Below are 17,088 nucleotides of genomic sequence, written 5' to 3' on the forward strand. Positions count from 1 at the left end.
AGTCACTGTACCTTTTCCGACTTTAACCGTCCTCCCTTGGTGCGGATCAAATAGTTTTCTCGCTAGTCTTCGTGTTTTAGTATTGCAATGCATTGTCAGTTCTTTTAACATTTCCTAATTGATTTGCCAGGTCTCTTTTGTGAATATTAATGGTACCCTTTCATCCAAAAAATATGGCAGCCTTTTCTCCAAATCGATCATTTACACTCGATGCAAGCCAATCACAGGAGAACAAGGAAAACAAACAAACAAAAAAACGAATAAATATATAAACAAAAAATACAAACAAGCATACAAATACATAAATAAATCATACACGCAAAGACAAATGTAAACAAATTGGCAAACAAACAAACACACAATATCATAGAACGTTGACTTTATAAAAACATACAAACGAATAAACAAACAAATGTATACACACAAGCATATATATAAATATAATATATTATATATGAAGAAATTATATATTATATTTAGATTATATTTATATATGCGCATGTGTTTATACATTTGTTTATTTTTTGTATGTATATAATGTATGTGTGTAAGTGTTAGAGACAACAACATATCGAGACAAAGTTGATATGATTGACTGAACAGCTAGCTCATGCAACATATTCAACATGTATGTTTGTTATTTATTCAACGTTCTATGATATTGTATGTTTGTTTGTTTGTTTTTTGTCTATTTGTTTATGTTTGTCTGTGACAGTGTGTGTTTATGATTTATTTATGTATTTGTATACTTGTTTGTTTGTTTTTTTTATCCGCTTGTTTGTCCTGGCTCCCCTGTAGCCAATCCTCCGAAAGAAATGACAGAGCCCGTTAGGGCAACGATTGGCTAGATACAAGTATGCGAATAAACCTATTATTTGAATGCGATGTATTATACACGTCGTAGAGTTGTCGCGAGAATCAAGATTCTGACTGAAATATATTTACCTATCGCGTTTACTCGATCTACACATGCGCAAATCGTGATTTCATTATACAACTTGGTAAATCCAGAATAAGATCGCACATTGCGGTCATCCAGGCCAGCGCGTTTCGCAGGAAAAGTAATGCTCAATATGCGCAATAACTTGCCGATATGACTTTATTTTTTTACAAAATCACAGACTTGAACCTAGTCTAGGGCGTTGCAGGCATTGGCCCTAGCACGGTTACTCCCAGCAGTCTCCAGACGGTGGCACTAAAATCATGGCTAAAGCGTATGCAAAATTTCATACGCATCTAAAACTTGTCTTTTTTTCACCAAAAACAAACCATTCTTTGAAACATACAAGAGAAAATTAAACTAAAAAAACCCGGAACGGGAAAGACAATTTTAAGATAGTTACAACCATATCAATGGTGTATAGAGCAATCAGATTATTTTAACAAATCTACTGGGCGGTTCCTTTGGCATTGATCGTCTAAAGTGCGAAAAAATGTAAGTCCGAACATTTGTCCCAAGATGCATTCTGAAGTCTGAAAATGCTTGCTTGTTTCTTAGTAAGCTCCTCGTGATACCTCGCCAGATGCCGGTTTGCGTCCACATTCTCTTATAAATCAAGCTTCGGCTACGTCCTCACTCAAGGGTTTACCCTGAAGATATTTGCAACCTTTCGGTTGTTATTGATGTTCATTGTCTCAGTGCAGACTTACAGTGTCTCTAGATCTACAGTGCAGTGGTGTAACCGCGAGGTGGGCAGGCGAGACATATAAGTAGAACGTTACCTCAAAGCGGTGTACCGATAGTAAACTTTGCATTTATTACACCGACCGCCACTTTGTTTCTTTTATACAGACAGAATTTCTGACTTGCACCAGACAGGCTTTCTCAACAGTAAAGATGCCATGGATGTATGAATAATTTGGTTTCAATACAAAAATAGGTAAATCTTTGCATTTATGTACTCTTGATTATTCATATCAATGTACCAATCTGATTAAAATCAGATGTAGAGTACGGCGACGTCTTCTTATGCGTACGCGGTATTCTCTCGCTGTCGACTCTCACTAGTAGTGGTCGACTCTCACTAGTAGTGAGAGGCGACAGCGAGAGAATACCGCGTACGCATTAAGAGGACGTCGCCGTATTCCACATTTGATTTTAATCAGATTGATCAATGTACTTGATTAGACTGGGTTGGCTGTAAATGGACATGTGTGTAATAAAACGGATATTGGAAATTTACCTTAATGTGGATTCGCTATACGTGGTATCTTATGAGGGAACTATAAACATTTTTTTCATATACAACAATAGGTAAATCTGTGTATTTATTTACTCTTGATTATTGATATTAATGTACTTGATTATACTAGGGTTGTTACAAATGCATGTGTGAGCAAGAAATTGGATTTATGAATTTCATCGAAATGATGATTCACTATACATGGTAGTGTATGAGAGAACTATGAACATTTTTTTTTTCGAATATAAAACATATAACAACATCTGTGCATTTATAGACATTTGATAATTTATATACACTTTGTCACCTGTCCAATACGTTTTTGACTCTTGTCTTTCATGAGTTTTAACTGTTCAAGATGTTTAATGTGGCAAACTGCTTCATCTCCTTTGCTTGCGAAGCTTGTCGATAATGTGTGCGTATTCAATTTGAAAGAACCAATGTATTTCGTCGGCAATTTCCTATTCAGGAAACAACACATGAACAATCAAAGGTTTGGCCTTAAAATCATTTTTTGTTAAAAGTGACCCTCCCCAAGATAGATTTATAAAAAGTGACCCTCCCCCTTGGACAGTTTTCTAAAGGGTTACCCTCCCCCGATCCCCTGGCCCATCCGCTGTAATTACTGAATTCTCCCTTAACACAGCCAAACCTTTAATAATTGTTAGGTTACTTTGTGTAAGAAATGAGCGACAGTCACTGAACTTTCTTTACGACTGTTTCATTTCAAAATCATGTCGAGACAGCCTGTAGCCGTATAATGTTCGCTATTATTGTTGACAACGGAAATTTATTCCGCTTGAGGTCTGGAATTCATCGATTGGCCGAAAAGTACCATACACAATGTGTAGTTTTTGTGAGACTATTTCTTTGTATGTAATGTATTTCAAGACGAATGTGTAAGAGTTGTTTCGCAGAACAAATATTATTAGTTACTGTTATGTCTCTTTAAATTCGTAAATAACGCCACTTCGCTGATTATCAACAATTCGATTGGAAGCCGCCTGTGAAGTACTGAACATTTCTTCGCCAGTTCGAGCGCTGTGTCCATAACTATTAAACACGGTCCTCGATTTCCTCTGGGTGGCCAGTAAACTCTTCCTCAGTTTCCTCGGCTACCTTAGCGTCATCCAATGCTTGCTGGGAGCGTCGTCGTCTTGCCTTGACCATTTTATAGGCAAGTGGTAGCGCCACAAAGGCAAGCAGTGTCGCCGCACCGTAAGCACAAGCCGATAATATAAAGGCCTGGTCGTAGATGCCAAAATGGTCCCGCATTAGTCCTGTGAGAGAAGCGAGGATATATTAGATAATCTGCTAAGAAACATCGGGTGATGTGAGCTCTGCCCGTGGCATAGTGGTAGAAGTCCGTGTGAGGATCGGTTTTTGTTTCACTAACGTAAGGTCAGTAATATCAATATCTAGTGCTGTGCAGTAGGCTTAGACAAACCCGGCGCTGAGATCTTTGCTGCGGTCCAGAGTGACTGTATATCGACAACACTTTATCGACAAAACGTTACTGTACTCCTTCGATGTGCAACTTTATGATGAACGGTTCTGCGATTACTGTCATATGAGCACTCTAGTGCCATCACACTTACCCAGGCGTGCGATTATCTGTCTTTAAGTTTCCTTGCCTGGTAGTACACTTGAAAAATTACGATGACATAGACATAACGTAATTTTGCCTAATCATGTTGAGATTTTTTTACTCCAAATAAATGAAGTGCAACAATATTGACCAAAGCGATCCCAATTAGCGATATTTGTTGTTCTTAGACACAATGTGCTGACTCATAATGAGCAGTCATATCCTTCACCCCTCCCACATCAAAACTTTTTGGCAACCCACTACGTTTCGTTTAAGGCGACTTTAACTGGGTGGGGTAATATTTTTAAAACATACTCCATGCAGATGTGCACAAAAAAGCACAGCCGACCCTTCTTTTCTAAATACCTGGCACGCTCCGCTGTGACTGAAAATTGCAACGACTGCATGATGAATGAAGACCACAGAGTTAGTTTAGAGTTGGTAAACTTGCTCCAAGTCTGTGGGCACCTAGACTGAATACATCGCTCGAGGGCGCCCTCCCTGGGGTTGGCAAGCCATTAACTGCTGCCGAGAGAAAGCCAAGCGACTGGGGCCAGTCTATACATATCATAGTGCCGGGAGACATTCATTATATAAAACTACATTGCCAAATTAGTAAACAAATTGAAGTATATCGATTTGATATACACTGCGCAATGAGTTAGGCAATTCATCATCCTCAAACTGTCAGCGGATCCTCGAGAATGGATTGGCAACTCATTATGGTCTCTAATTTCTAATAGTATTTTGAAAGCAACGTTGAATCTCAGTTTCAAATAAGATATTACCGGTACATATATCTCATTTTTTGGTGATCTACACAATTATATCAGGAAATTATCTCACCTGTGAGGGGCCCGACGATAAGAGCCGTAGTTCCACTAAATTGATATGTTACTGATATTGCATATCCGATTCTAGCGCGTCCAAGGTAATAAGCAATATTGACACTTAAGAGGACCATATAGCCACCCATACAGCCACCGAAAACTACCATTAATCCTATGAGAGCTGACACGTAAAAAATCGAAAGATAAGACAGCTGTCATGTATTTCATCGCTTACTGTGTGTTTCTTGCGAAACTTGGATAAATGATCTTGTACAATCATGATGGGCAGAGTGTCAATGCAGGTCCGTAGCGCTAAACTTTCAAAATAATTTTCATATCTTGATGATCAGATATATTAATGCCAGTTTCAAATTTCACCACGTTATTGATTAATTACCCGAAAAGCAAGGGTAACGCTTGGGCGTCTCAACAGTGGACTTATCTCGATTTTGTCAGGAAACATCCTCGGTCACCTTTTTACATCCCCAGCTGGACATGAACAGCTATGAGGACAGTCAGCTGGGCGAGATTTACACGGAATACATACTCCCTTAGTAGCGTTGGTGAACGACGAATGCAAAGTGCGTAATAATTGTAATTTGTAGCAATGTTTTAAACATTTATTACCTGCAATAGAATTCAAGAACAGTGACAGGGTCACGCTAACACTACATATTGCGAAACACAAAGCGTACAGGACATTGGGTTTCACTTTAGGTAGATTGCCAATGCCCCCTATCGTTGGTCGTCCGATCAACTGCCCTAAACCGATCGCTGCTGGAATGAAGGCTGCTTTTGTGGCTGAAATGCCGATGTCCCTTGCTCGTCTAACCTGCAAAGACATTCGAAGGAGAGATACAGTACATACAGTGTCATGAAGGTCTGAATACCCTGAAACTGCCTTCATCGTTATTCAAAAGTAATTCCATGTTTTCATAATTTTTCTAACAATTTTATATTTTTAGATAAAACAAATACCTTTATCTGTATTTCTCAAAAAAAGTATACCGATCATAAGAATCAGCCATGAGTTTATAATTTGTTGCTAAATTTTGACGTGTTTCGGCGGGTTCTAGTTAATCTCTGTAGCCCGACCTCTGGTTTGTAACTGCCGAGTGGAGTGTATCCAAGGACCAATCAAGAAACTGTACTATTCATATTTTCATTGATTTATGCCTGATGATATAGTTGTGATGACTAAAATGCACTGATTTTTTTGCAAGAAGTAGGAAATATGTTGTCAACGAGCAAGTATGTGTATGCCGGTGAAAAGCTGAGAGTCTATTCGCGACTGAGACTGTATAGTGACCGTGTTGACATTCAATAACAGCGCCGTTCTTTTACTTAAGACTTTGTTTTTGATAGTTCGTGATGTAACAACACTGCTCTCGGTAAAACAGAACTAGGAAAGGATTAAACTTACTATGTGAGTCGTCAATGTCACCGCTCCGAACCCTTGTAAAACCATTACAAATAATAGAATTATAAACACAGGCTCCTTGAACAGGGAAAAGTCATACAGCGAATCGAAAAATGAAGTTATGCTATAATTGCATGCTGCACGTCCTTGTTTTCCGATACTTGAAGAGACCGAGTTTTTATCTTCGGTGTGGACCTTTTTGTACTTCGATATATCATTGTCCTTGTCCGGCGTGAGTTTTGTTTTCGAATATTTACTTTCTCCGTTCTGGTCATTACACTCATCCTGATTGGCGTTACATTGTCCATGTGACATTTGTAAATTCTCGTCGGTGACCTCCGGCACCTGTGAGTACTCTTTTTTCGCTTGTAATGGCCTGAAGAGGGCGCCTGCTACGCAGATATGTAAACAAAATGCTGACAAGACCATGTGAAGTCCTCGCCACCCGTAGGTGTCTATGAGAGCTTGGCCACCGATAGACATAATAAATTGGCCCATTCCAGCGCCTGCCAGAGCCAGTCCCATGGCAACTGAAAGCCTCTTCCTGAAATATATCCCCATCATCTCTATGGCGGAGAGATGAGTGATGCCGAAACCACAACCTGGTGAGGAATAACAAAAAGGAGTAGATTGAGCCACAGAGAAACATAGACAGAGTAAACGGCTATTGTTTAGGGCGTGAAGCGGTTACGTAAGCAATCCATGTTTGCCTCGCCTCACGAAGCTCTTGGCTCTCTTTTCCGAAGAGTGCCGACCATGCACCCTTCGGTAATTTTCGGATTTTCACCAATTGTTAAGCGAAAGTATTTACGACAAAGTTTGTGTTGTTGTTGTCGTGTGGTGCTGATCGGAATTGATGTGCTGGCGAAAACAGGAGTGTTTTGAGCTTCAGGAAAGTGAGTTTTACCGTTTTAAAAATTCCTCTCATATTTTTATGAATATATAATGAGTGTGTTTGAACCAAATTTGAAAGTCTTTGATCGATACTGTCTGGTTTTACTTAATGGTTTACGGTCAGTCATACCCTCTTTTACACGTGCGTCAAGGAAGGACATGTTTATGAAACTGCTGGCGTGTTATGTATTGATTGGCGTGAAGCAGTGTTTCTGGCCTGAGAGCTCACAAAGTAACTATGGTTGCTACGCGACTGGCAGTACGATGCCATCTCGTTGTATTTTTCGCATAATCTCGTGTAATTATCAACCACAATACAAACAAAGCCTCCAAAAAGTTTAACACCTTTGAAGCTCATTTTAATATATAAAGCCAATAGTCTACCGAGACGACCATGGAACAAAAGGCATGCAAGTGTTGCCACTCTGTCCATGTTTCTCTGTGATTGAGCCAAGTAATCGCTCTCTTCGTGTTTCTATAAACACAAATACGGAATTCTATATAGATATAAATAATAGATATAAATATTAATCTATGTGACCGTGACATTCGAGTACGCCAGCTATAGACTATACTACATCCATATTGTATTCATCTGTCATACAAGGATCTTGGAGTCATACTTGAAGTGGAAATTATAATGGCACGAAGCACAACCACTCAACAACACAGTCGCAAGTAAGTTTGGTCAATTAGACGCGGGGGGGGGGGGGCAGAATAGTGTGGAAGGAGGAGAGAATAATAGCCCCTAGGCTAACCTTTCTGTTTTAATAGCTAACTCTTTTCTCATAACTGTGATCACAGGGTATCGCGAGAAATATTCATCTAGAAGTTATGAATATGATCAATAAATGTCATGCATTCAAGTAAACTTGTTTTCATTATACAAGCGTTACCTGTGTCTAGAGTGTGCCTATTACTTTACCCTAGCTATCTCTGTCTAGTATTTCAAAGAAAAACAGTCCATATCTGTTATCACTCTCGCAGTTCATAAGGTAGTCGTCGTCTTCTACTACCTTATGGGCTGCTGACGAGTTGTTTGATCAGGGCGATGAGTCCCTACGTTGGTGATCGGCAGAAAAATTAATGAAGGGGATTAGGGAGGGAAATTAACAGATATGGACTGTTTTCTTTGAAATACTATACGGAGATAGCTAGGGTAAAGTAATAGGCACACACTAGACACATGTAAGGCTTGTATAATGAAACAAGTTCACTTTAATACATGACATTTATTGATCATATTCATAACTTCTAGATGAATATTGCTCGTGATACCTTGTGCTGTGATCGGTTAGAATGCATGCCTAAAATATAAATTTATTTGCGACTATATTGAATCACTTCTTTCCATTGTTTTGTCGCGTTCGCCGGGAATCTCAGATGAAAACAAATTTTAAAACCACTGGCAGTCTGTTGTGGCTGTTATTCATGAAATACACAACCAAAGAAATATTGTCTAAAAAGGACATTGGTCTCACCTATGAGAATGCCATAAGTGAAATACAACTGGTAGATATTTGTAGTGAATGAGCTTGACATATGACCAATGGACGCCATGATGCCACCGGCCATGACAGAAGTACGGTGTCCGAATTTTCTTGACAGGGCTAAGCTAAGTGGACCAAGCATGGTAAACGTGAAAATGGCCAGAGATCCAATCCACGCTGTAAAAAAGGAAACAAGGCCACTGTGACGTCACAATCATACGAATTTTCTGTATAGATTTTGATTGGTTTTAGCATAGCTTGTACACATTGTAGTAGGAAACACGCTTAAGTTTCCATGAATCCCCCCCCCCCAGTGTTAGGCGAACGTACCAGTCTACCAGCACTGCTCTACCAGATAGCAACAACTTAACAACAAGTGTAAAACAATATATATATTTTTACTAAAATGTATTAATGTATTTATTTATTTACTCTTGTTTGACCCAGTATCCACAGATTTACTCTTGGAGTAGTTTGCAAATATAACCTCATCAACTTCTCTTTTCAAATTACACATTTGCTTTTATGAGTAATTTGTAATATTGCAACATTCAGCTGTAAGGCCCCCAACAGTTTTGATAAATTTGAAAGTATGAAGATCAAATTATCCCAAATTAGTTCCAATCGTGTTTTTGATCACAAAAAATGATATAAGTCTGAGACAATTTTTTTGGAAGTAAAATTTCGTACACGTAAGACTGGATCGACTCGGCTAAAGTGAAATTAAACATGATTGGTGTTTGTATGTCGTCCTTCCAATTATTTTCACATGAGGGCGTTCTACATATTTTCAGGCTGACAAGCACCGTGACTACTAGTAGTGGTAATCTCTACCGAGGATTGTGACGACTGGCCCATCCTTTTTCAAGGTGCACCAAACAGTTCAACTAACCTGTGGCTGCCTTGGATTCGTTGTATGCATCCAGATATGCGGCAAAGAAAACACTGAATGAATACAAATTTCCGGCCGATATAGTGGTGGTTAGAAAGGTAGCAAAGACAATGAACCATCCCCATCCACCGTCGGGAGGACTCGGCCAATCTCTAGCGAGGTTCGGCTTGTTTTTCGACGCCTCATCTTTCAAACCCGTGGCGGTCATTGCAAAGAGTTCGACTCTCTTACGTTAAATGGCAATCTACAGAAAGAAATAGATGAAAAACGAAAAATACCGTTAAGGACAGTGTGCTCATATTTCGTTTGAACTGGTCCATCAAGATATATTATATATATATATATATATATATATATATATATATATATATATATATATATATATATATATATATATATATATATCCTATATTTACACTAGAAAGACAGTGTACGTTGGGATATCTCAAATACATGTAATGATATTATGTCCCGCGAAAAATACCGTTAAGGACAGTGTGCTCATATTTCGTTTGAACTGGTCCATCAAGATATATATATATATATATATATATATATATATATATATATATATATATATATATATATATATATATATATATATATATATATATAATATATATATATATATATATATATATATCCTATATTTACACTAGAAAGACAGTGTACGTTGGGATATCTCAAATACATGTAATGATATTATGTCCCGCTCTTTGTGTTTCTCATGACAACTAATATAAACATAAACAACAATACAAACAACAACAACAATTACCCGATCTCTGGGCCACCTGTTTTGAACCATGAACACTTGGGCGTCATCGCGCCTGCTCAAGCTATATATATATATATATATATATATATATATATATATATATATATATATATATATATATATATATATATATATATATATATATATATATATATATATATATATATATATATCCTATTTACACTAGAAAGACAGTGTACGTTGGGATATCTCAAATACATGTAATGATATTATGTCCCGCTCTTTGTCTTTCTTATGACAACTAATATAAACATAAACAACAATACAAACAACAACAACAATTACCCGATCTCTGGGCCACCTGTTTTGAACCATGAACACTTGGGCGTCATCGCGCCTGCTCAAGCTATTGCGTATCGATGAGCAAGCAAGTCACAGTATCCGGTGTTCTTGGCAAAATACAGCACAAACCATAATTAACTTGTCAGGAGAACAGACCGATCTCTCTAGTTTTATATATGCTAGGGCACACATGGTGAGTTTGTTGGTAGAGTTCGTTCTTTAAGCAGAATAATAGATTGATTTTTGGTCAACGACCGCACACACCATGTGTGTACACACGTGTGCGAGCATGTGTCATGGCCATGTACGAAGACTTCTCAACAGACGGTGACAGCGCCCATTGGTTTTCTTCCTCAACCATTGCAATGTCGATCCCGTTTCAGTGTGTTTACTGAAGAATTTACTAAAGGGTTGCCACAAATGAGAACGAAAAATAGCTTGATCTAGCCCTATTGTAAAGCAGATACATTTTCCTTTATAAACTAAATTGTCACTATGTCAGCACGTACGGCAATTCTAATTGCGTTATTCAAGGATTAATGGAACATCACAATTAAAGAAATCTCCACGATTTGGTGGTTGGATAGTGAAGGGGCCGACCATAATATGTTTATTGCTCGACGCCACATCTTTTTCTACAAAAATGAGGTGAAATTTATATAGAAGCACAGTCACTCACTGCATAGGGGAAAGAAATCAGTCCCATGGGGTGGGGAGAGAGGTTTTTTGGTGCAACGGTTTACCTTATTTGATTATATTAATTTTGACTGAGATATTTCAAATAAAGAGTTCAACTCCAAACCGTCTGACTGTTTCCTTTATTGCTACAAGAAATTTTATTAATTTTGACTGTGATATTTCAAATAAAGAGTTCAACTCCACACCGTATGACAGCCGTCCCACACGCATTAAAATATTTCACTACGTGTTTGACGGCTGTGGTGTTGACTCAATCACTTAATCCACTGATACGGACAGCGGATTAGCAAGTTGGCAATGTTTTCGGAGCAATTACAGTGGTGTATACACATGTTGAAGAGGAGATAAGGACTTGTCGGTAATATTATAAAGCAGTCAGACGGTGTGGAGTTGAACTCTTTATTTGAATATCACAGTCAAAATTAATAAAATCAAATAAGGTAAACCGTTGCACAAAAAACCTCCTCCCCACCCCAGGGTCCTTTCATCTGTTCCCTGTGCTCACTGTAACCGTGATCGTGGTGAGGTGCCGTGAATAATTAAAACACGCGCAAGGCAAAAGTAACTTCCTCGTTTAGGGGGTGGGGTTGGCTGTATTTCGATTATCATGCGCAAAAATCGCACTACATGTTTTCATATCAACATCTCGCTCCACGTTTTACTGTATCGCAAAATATACCTCTATACTGTTTGGCGTGTACCAGGCTAGTATGGCACCTGCGCTACGTCATTCTTTTGACATACAAGTGGTTAATATTTTACACATGGTGTAAAATAACGTAACAATCAAGTTTGGATACTATAGCTGCGTTGTTATCGAGTTGGCACTGAACAAAAAATTGATTTTAAAAGGGGTATGCCAGTGTGGTGAGAGCGTATGCATGAAGCGTGATTTGGCCATGGTCCCTCCACATGAGGGACGTGATTTGGCCGAGTATTTTTGTCTGTTGCTTCTCAACTAGGTGACTGGATGCTGTATGTTGTGGGATCGAACCAAACCGATTGAAAACACTGTATATTCATAGCCACGTAATTACCGATTGTAGGTATGATACTGAATGAGGTATGGTTAGATTTTCGCACTTCCAAACTTTCGTTTAGGAAGGGTCGGAGGGGGTTCAGGCCAAAAGCACTTAGTTTCGTTTTCCGTGCGAAGCTTTAATTATCCACAGTCCCTAACGGTGACGATGCCAATCGATAGACGTGACACTTGACGGTTTCTGGACGTTTCGGCACCAAGTCATTTCGGCCTCCCAATTTCCGACCCCAAGTTGTTTTGGCACCGCGACCAAGAAGTTTCAGCACCGCTCAAGGCTAGGCTACCTGTAGGTACTAGTGCTTGACCGTAATGTTATAAATCAAATTACTAACCAGATATGAACTGTAAATGCTCACGTGTTTCATTATATATTGCAGTTATGTATAAATTTGAACATTTGCCACATGTTTGCAACTTCATTGAAAGTATTATGATCAACATAATAAACAATATTCACCACAGATTAACTCTATAGGTCATTAAGTATTAAAATATGTAATTAACTGAAATAAAAATAATTAATTTCTTTGACTGCTATAATTGTCTGTGGTCAAGTCCTTCAAACTATATATTCAAAACTTTGAAAGCTCATTAGATATGCAAACTATTAATTAGCTGACATGAAAACTTAAGTGCGAAATGACTTCCAATATTGGTATAACCTGGTATAATCATCAATGTCATAGCATGTTATGCCAACTTTGATCAAATAAATCCAAGAATATATCCCTAATTAGGAACGTCAATTAAATACACACATTAGGAATTGGCTGAAGCAAAAATGCTTAATGCCTTTCAATAATGTTAGCTTACATAATAGTATCTTTAATGTACATAGCAAGTTTCATCAATTTTGGTCATTTAAATTCAAATATATATCCCTAATTTCAAAAATTCATTAAATATGCAAATTAGGAGCTGGATGAAGTAAAAATGCTTAATGACTTTCAATAATGTCGTATCGTAGCATCTTTAATGTACATAGCAAGTTTTGTCGACTTTTGTTCAGTCAATACAGATAAATATCCCTGATTATGAAAGTTTATTAAATATGCAAATAAGGAATTGGCTAAAGTTCAAATGCTTAATGATTTTCAATAATGTTCTATCATAGTATCTTTAATGTACATAGCCAGTTTCATCAACTTTGGTCTCGTTAATTCAAATAAATACCCCTAATTAGGAAAGTTCATAAAATATGCAAATTAGGAAGTGGCTGATGTAAAAATGCTGAATGACATTTAATAATGTTCTATCATAGTATCTTTAATGTACATGGCAAGTTTCATCAATTTTGGTCATGTAACTTCAAATAGATATCCTTAATTTCAAAAATTCATTAAATATGCAAATTAGGATTTGCATGAAGTAAAAATGCTTAATGACTTTCAATAAGGTTAAATCATAGTATCTTCAATATGCATACCAAGTTTCGTCAATTTTGATCGAGTAAATTTAGATATATACTCTTAATTAGGAAATTTCATTAAACATGCAAATTAGTAATTATCTTTCACGTCACCCCTTAATATCTTTCAAAGCTGATATATCTTGGTGTGATCAACATTTGCAGCGAATCTCATCAAATTATGTGCTGTCGTTGTCAATATATATCAGTTTTTTCTAAAATCATTAATTATGCAAATGAGCAAAAAGTAAGCAAGCCACACCCACCAAAAACTAATCAGTTCTTGCCATTTGCAAACTGAATCTATGTGCCAGATTTTATTCTGATCTGATGAGCCGTTTTTGAGATATTGAGTACACAGACAGACAGACGGACAGACACACAGACAGACACACATCGCTGCGACATATGTCCACGTGTGTCAACACGTGAGCAAAAAAGTATAGATACTGCTATTAAGGGAGCGTTCAGTTATTATGTCCAGGGATGGGCCGGCAAAATCCGGGGGGGGGGGTTTCACCTCAAATTTGAAAACTGCAAAGGGGGGGGGTCATGTATTTTTCAAACAGCTCAGAGGGGGGGGGGTCACTTAATTTTCATAAGTATCCGTCCCGTCAAAAAGAAGTGTCAGTGTTCAGTAACATTCTGGGAGATAAAAATGATTCGTTGCATGATTTCATTCTCTGAAGTTATTCACCAGTAAATCTGAACAAAAGTACAATTATCTGTCACATGAACATCTTGACTTGACAACTCTGAGGCTTGTCTTATTGTAAATCAAGCTCACTGCACTGAGGGCAATGAACAATTCCTATTACTTACATATTAGAGATATAGCAAGTTTTGTCAGGGAAATTATTAACAGTTACCTGTACTGAGACTACTAGTACCACGAAAAGTTAAATAATACTTTTAGGTGAAATTCCAATATCATAATTGTTGTCCACATCTGAACTTTTAAATACCCCAATTTGAATCAATTACATTTGTATCAATTATCAAATACCTATAAAAGCACAAATTAATTTAGTTTAGCATTGTAAAAAAATTATTCTTAGTTTCAAGTTTTTCATAGACTCCAGTGTATAGTGAATCAGCATTTCGGTGAAATTCCAAAATCTAATTTCTTGCACACATATCAACCTTTAACCACCCTAGGCTATCTAAGTACTTTAAAATGAATTATCAAACGTCTATAAATACACAGATTTTGATAGTTTTGTATTGGAAATAATTATTCATATTTTCCTCATAGACTCCCATGTACAGTGCATCTACATTTTGGTATAATTGCAAAATCCAATTTCTGGCGAACACATCCATTTGTTCCCACCCTAATCTAATCAAGTACATTGATATCAATAATCGAGAGTACATAAATACGTGGGTTTACCTATTTTTGTATTGGAAAAAAATTATTCATACTTTCCTCGTAGACTCCCATGTATAGTGGATGAACATTTTCAGTGAAATTCCATAATCAGATTTCTTGTACACATAATATACACCTTTAACCATCATATTCTAATCAAGTACACTTATGTTAATTATTGAACGTCTGTATATGCACAAGTATACCAAGTTTATCATTGAAAAAAAATTATTCACAATTTTATCATTGACTCCCATGTATAGTGGATGAACATTTTTGGTGAAATTCTAAGGTCAAACTTTTTGTCCACATGCCAGTTGTAACAACCCTATTTCATTTAAGTACATTTATGTAAATTACCAAATATCTATAAATGCATAGATATAGTTTTGCATTGAGAAAGTATTACATAGATTCCTCATACATGTATGAGAAAATATATGTATACCATGTGTAGTGAATCAACATCATCAACAGCTGATTTTTAATTAAATCCAAATATCAAAATATGTACACGCACGCTTGCGCAAAAATATTGCGATCCACCAGTAATTTCTGTCCAACCCCTTTGAGGGGTAATTTCAAAATTATAGCAAGTCAGAGTGGGAAATCTGAGCATTAATACCTTTTGAGTTTGTAAGGAAGGTCATTTGAAAAAATCTAAGCTCTTTTTTGGGGGATTCTATCGCTCCATACCCCTGAGGTGTTTGTGTGTGCAGCTAATTTACTCAAGCAATGTGAGGGGGAGGGGGTGTCATGAAATTTTTGTCATCTTGAAAGGGGGGTCATCAATTTTTTTGTACAATGGGTAGGGGGGTTCACTTATTTTGACTGGTGCGCAGGAAGAATTTGCCGGCCCACCCCCGGCCATAATAACTGAACGCTCCCTAAACATTCACGTAGTTCATGCTTTAATCTTTGTGATGTCGATAGCAATAGCCGCCGACACGGAAAATGTTTGATAGCGGTGCCGAAACAGCACGGCAAGAGTCACACAAAATGCACATAAAAGTACTGGTCAGAACGCTAAGGTCACGCCACAGTCCCTTGGTGGGCTATTCAGCTCTGGGACTATTCGCCCCATAGACGAGTGTACAGAAGCGGGTTGTTTCTTGCTTCTGTACACTCGTCTATGGGGCGAATAGTCCCAAAGCTGAACAGCCCACCAAGCGACTGTGGTCACGCTTACGAATATGACGGGTCGGTCAATAACTAAATAGTTTGAAAAAAATTGAAACAGGGATGCCGAAACGTCTTAGGTTGCGGTGCCGAAATGACTTGGGGCGAAAATTGAGAGGCAGAAACGACATGGGCAGAAACGACCAGTTACCACACTTGACCCTGTAAAAAGTAGAGAATGAGCGTTGCGAATGAACCATACACTGTCGAAGGAACTTACATTCTAGCTGGCGCATTTGCCTGTATCCACAGCCAAATATAGCTTCTTTTCACTCGTGGGGAAGCACGGCGCCTGATGAGGACTAGCGATCGATGGGTATTCTTTCAGTGTAGCAACCGTTCATCATTCCTATGAAGCAAACAGGACGAGATTACTTACTCATGTTACAGTGCTTCTATCCAGCTGATGGCTTACGAAACGACACCTACAACGTCATCATTCGAGTGATAACATGACCTCGCCATTGTTGCTCCTCCTAAAGGGACAGTCATTGTACCTTTTCCCACTCAACCGTCCTCCCACAGTGCGAATCAAATGATTTTTTGCTCACGTGTTGACACACGTGAGCATATGTCGCAGCGATGTTTGTCTGTCTGTGTATCTGTCTGTCTGTCTGTCCGTCTGTCTGTCTGTCTGTCTGTCTGTCTGTGTACTCAATATCTCAAAAACGGCTCATCAGATCAGAATCAAATCTGGTACATAGATTCAGTTTGCAAATGGCAAGAACTGATTAGTTTTTGGTGGGTGTGGCTTGCTTACTTTTTGCTCATTTGCATAATTAATGATTTTAGAAAAAACTGATATATATTGACAAAGACTGCACACACTTTGATGAGATTCGCTACAAATGTTAATCACACCAAGATATATCAGCTTTGAAAGATATTAAGGGGTGACATGAAAGATAATTACTAATTTGCATGTTTAATGAAATTTCCTAATCAGGAGTATATATCTGAATTTACCTGATTAAAATTGACGAAACTTGGTATCCATATTAAAGATACTATGA

General features: G+C 37.8%; 1 protein-coding gene across 1 annotated transcript; it reads right to left on the minus strand.

The window, feature by feature from the left end:
- Nucleotides 1-2,082: 2,082 nt before the first annotated feature.
- Nucleotides 2,083-16,509, minus strand: LOC139115951 (monocarboxylate transporter 13-like). Its single transcript, XM_070678413.1, has 7 exons — nt 16,296-16,509; nt 9,298-9,541; nt 8,397-8,582; nt 6,025-6,623; nt 5,229-5,433; nt 4,618-4,782; nt 2,083-3,463 (listed from the first exon to the last, which is right to left on the minus strand). Exons 2-7 carry the CDS (start codon nt 9,503-9,505, stop codon nt 3,240-3,242), a joined length of 1,587 nt encoding a protein of 528 aa, XP_070534514.1. The 5' UTR covers nt 9,506-9,541; nt 16,296-16,509; the 3' UTR covers nt 2,083-3,239.
- Nucleotides 16,510-17,088: the final 579 nt, after the last annotated feature.

Source organism: Ptychodera flava, chromosome 17, assembly GCF_041260155.1.
Source record: "Ptychodera flava strain L36383 chromosome 17, AS_Pfla_20210202, whole genome shotgun sequence".
Taxonomy (NCBI): Eukaryota; Metazoa; Hemichordata; class Enteropneusta; family Ptychoderidae; genus Ptychodera; species Ptychodera flava.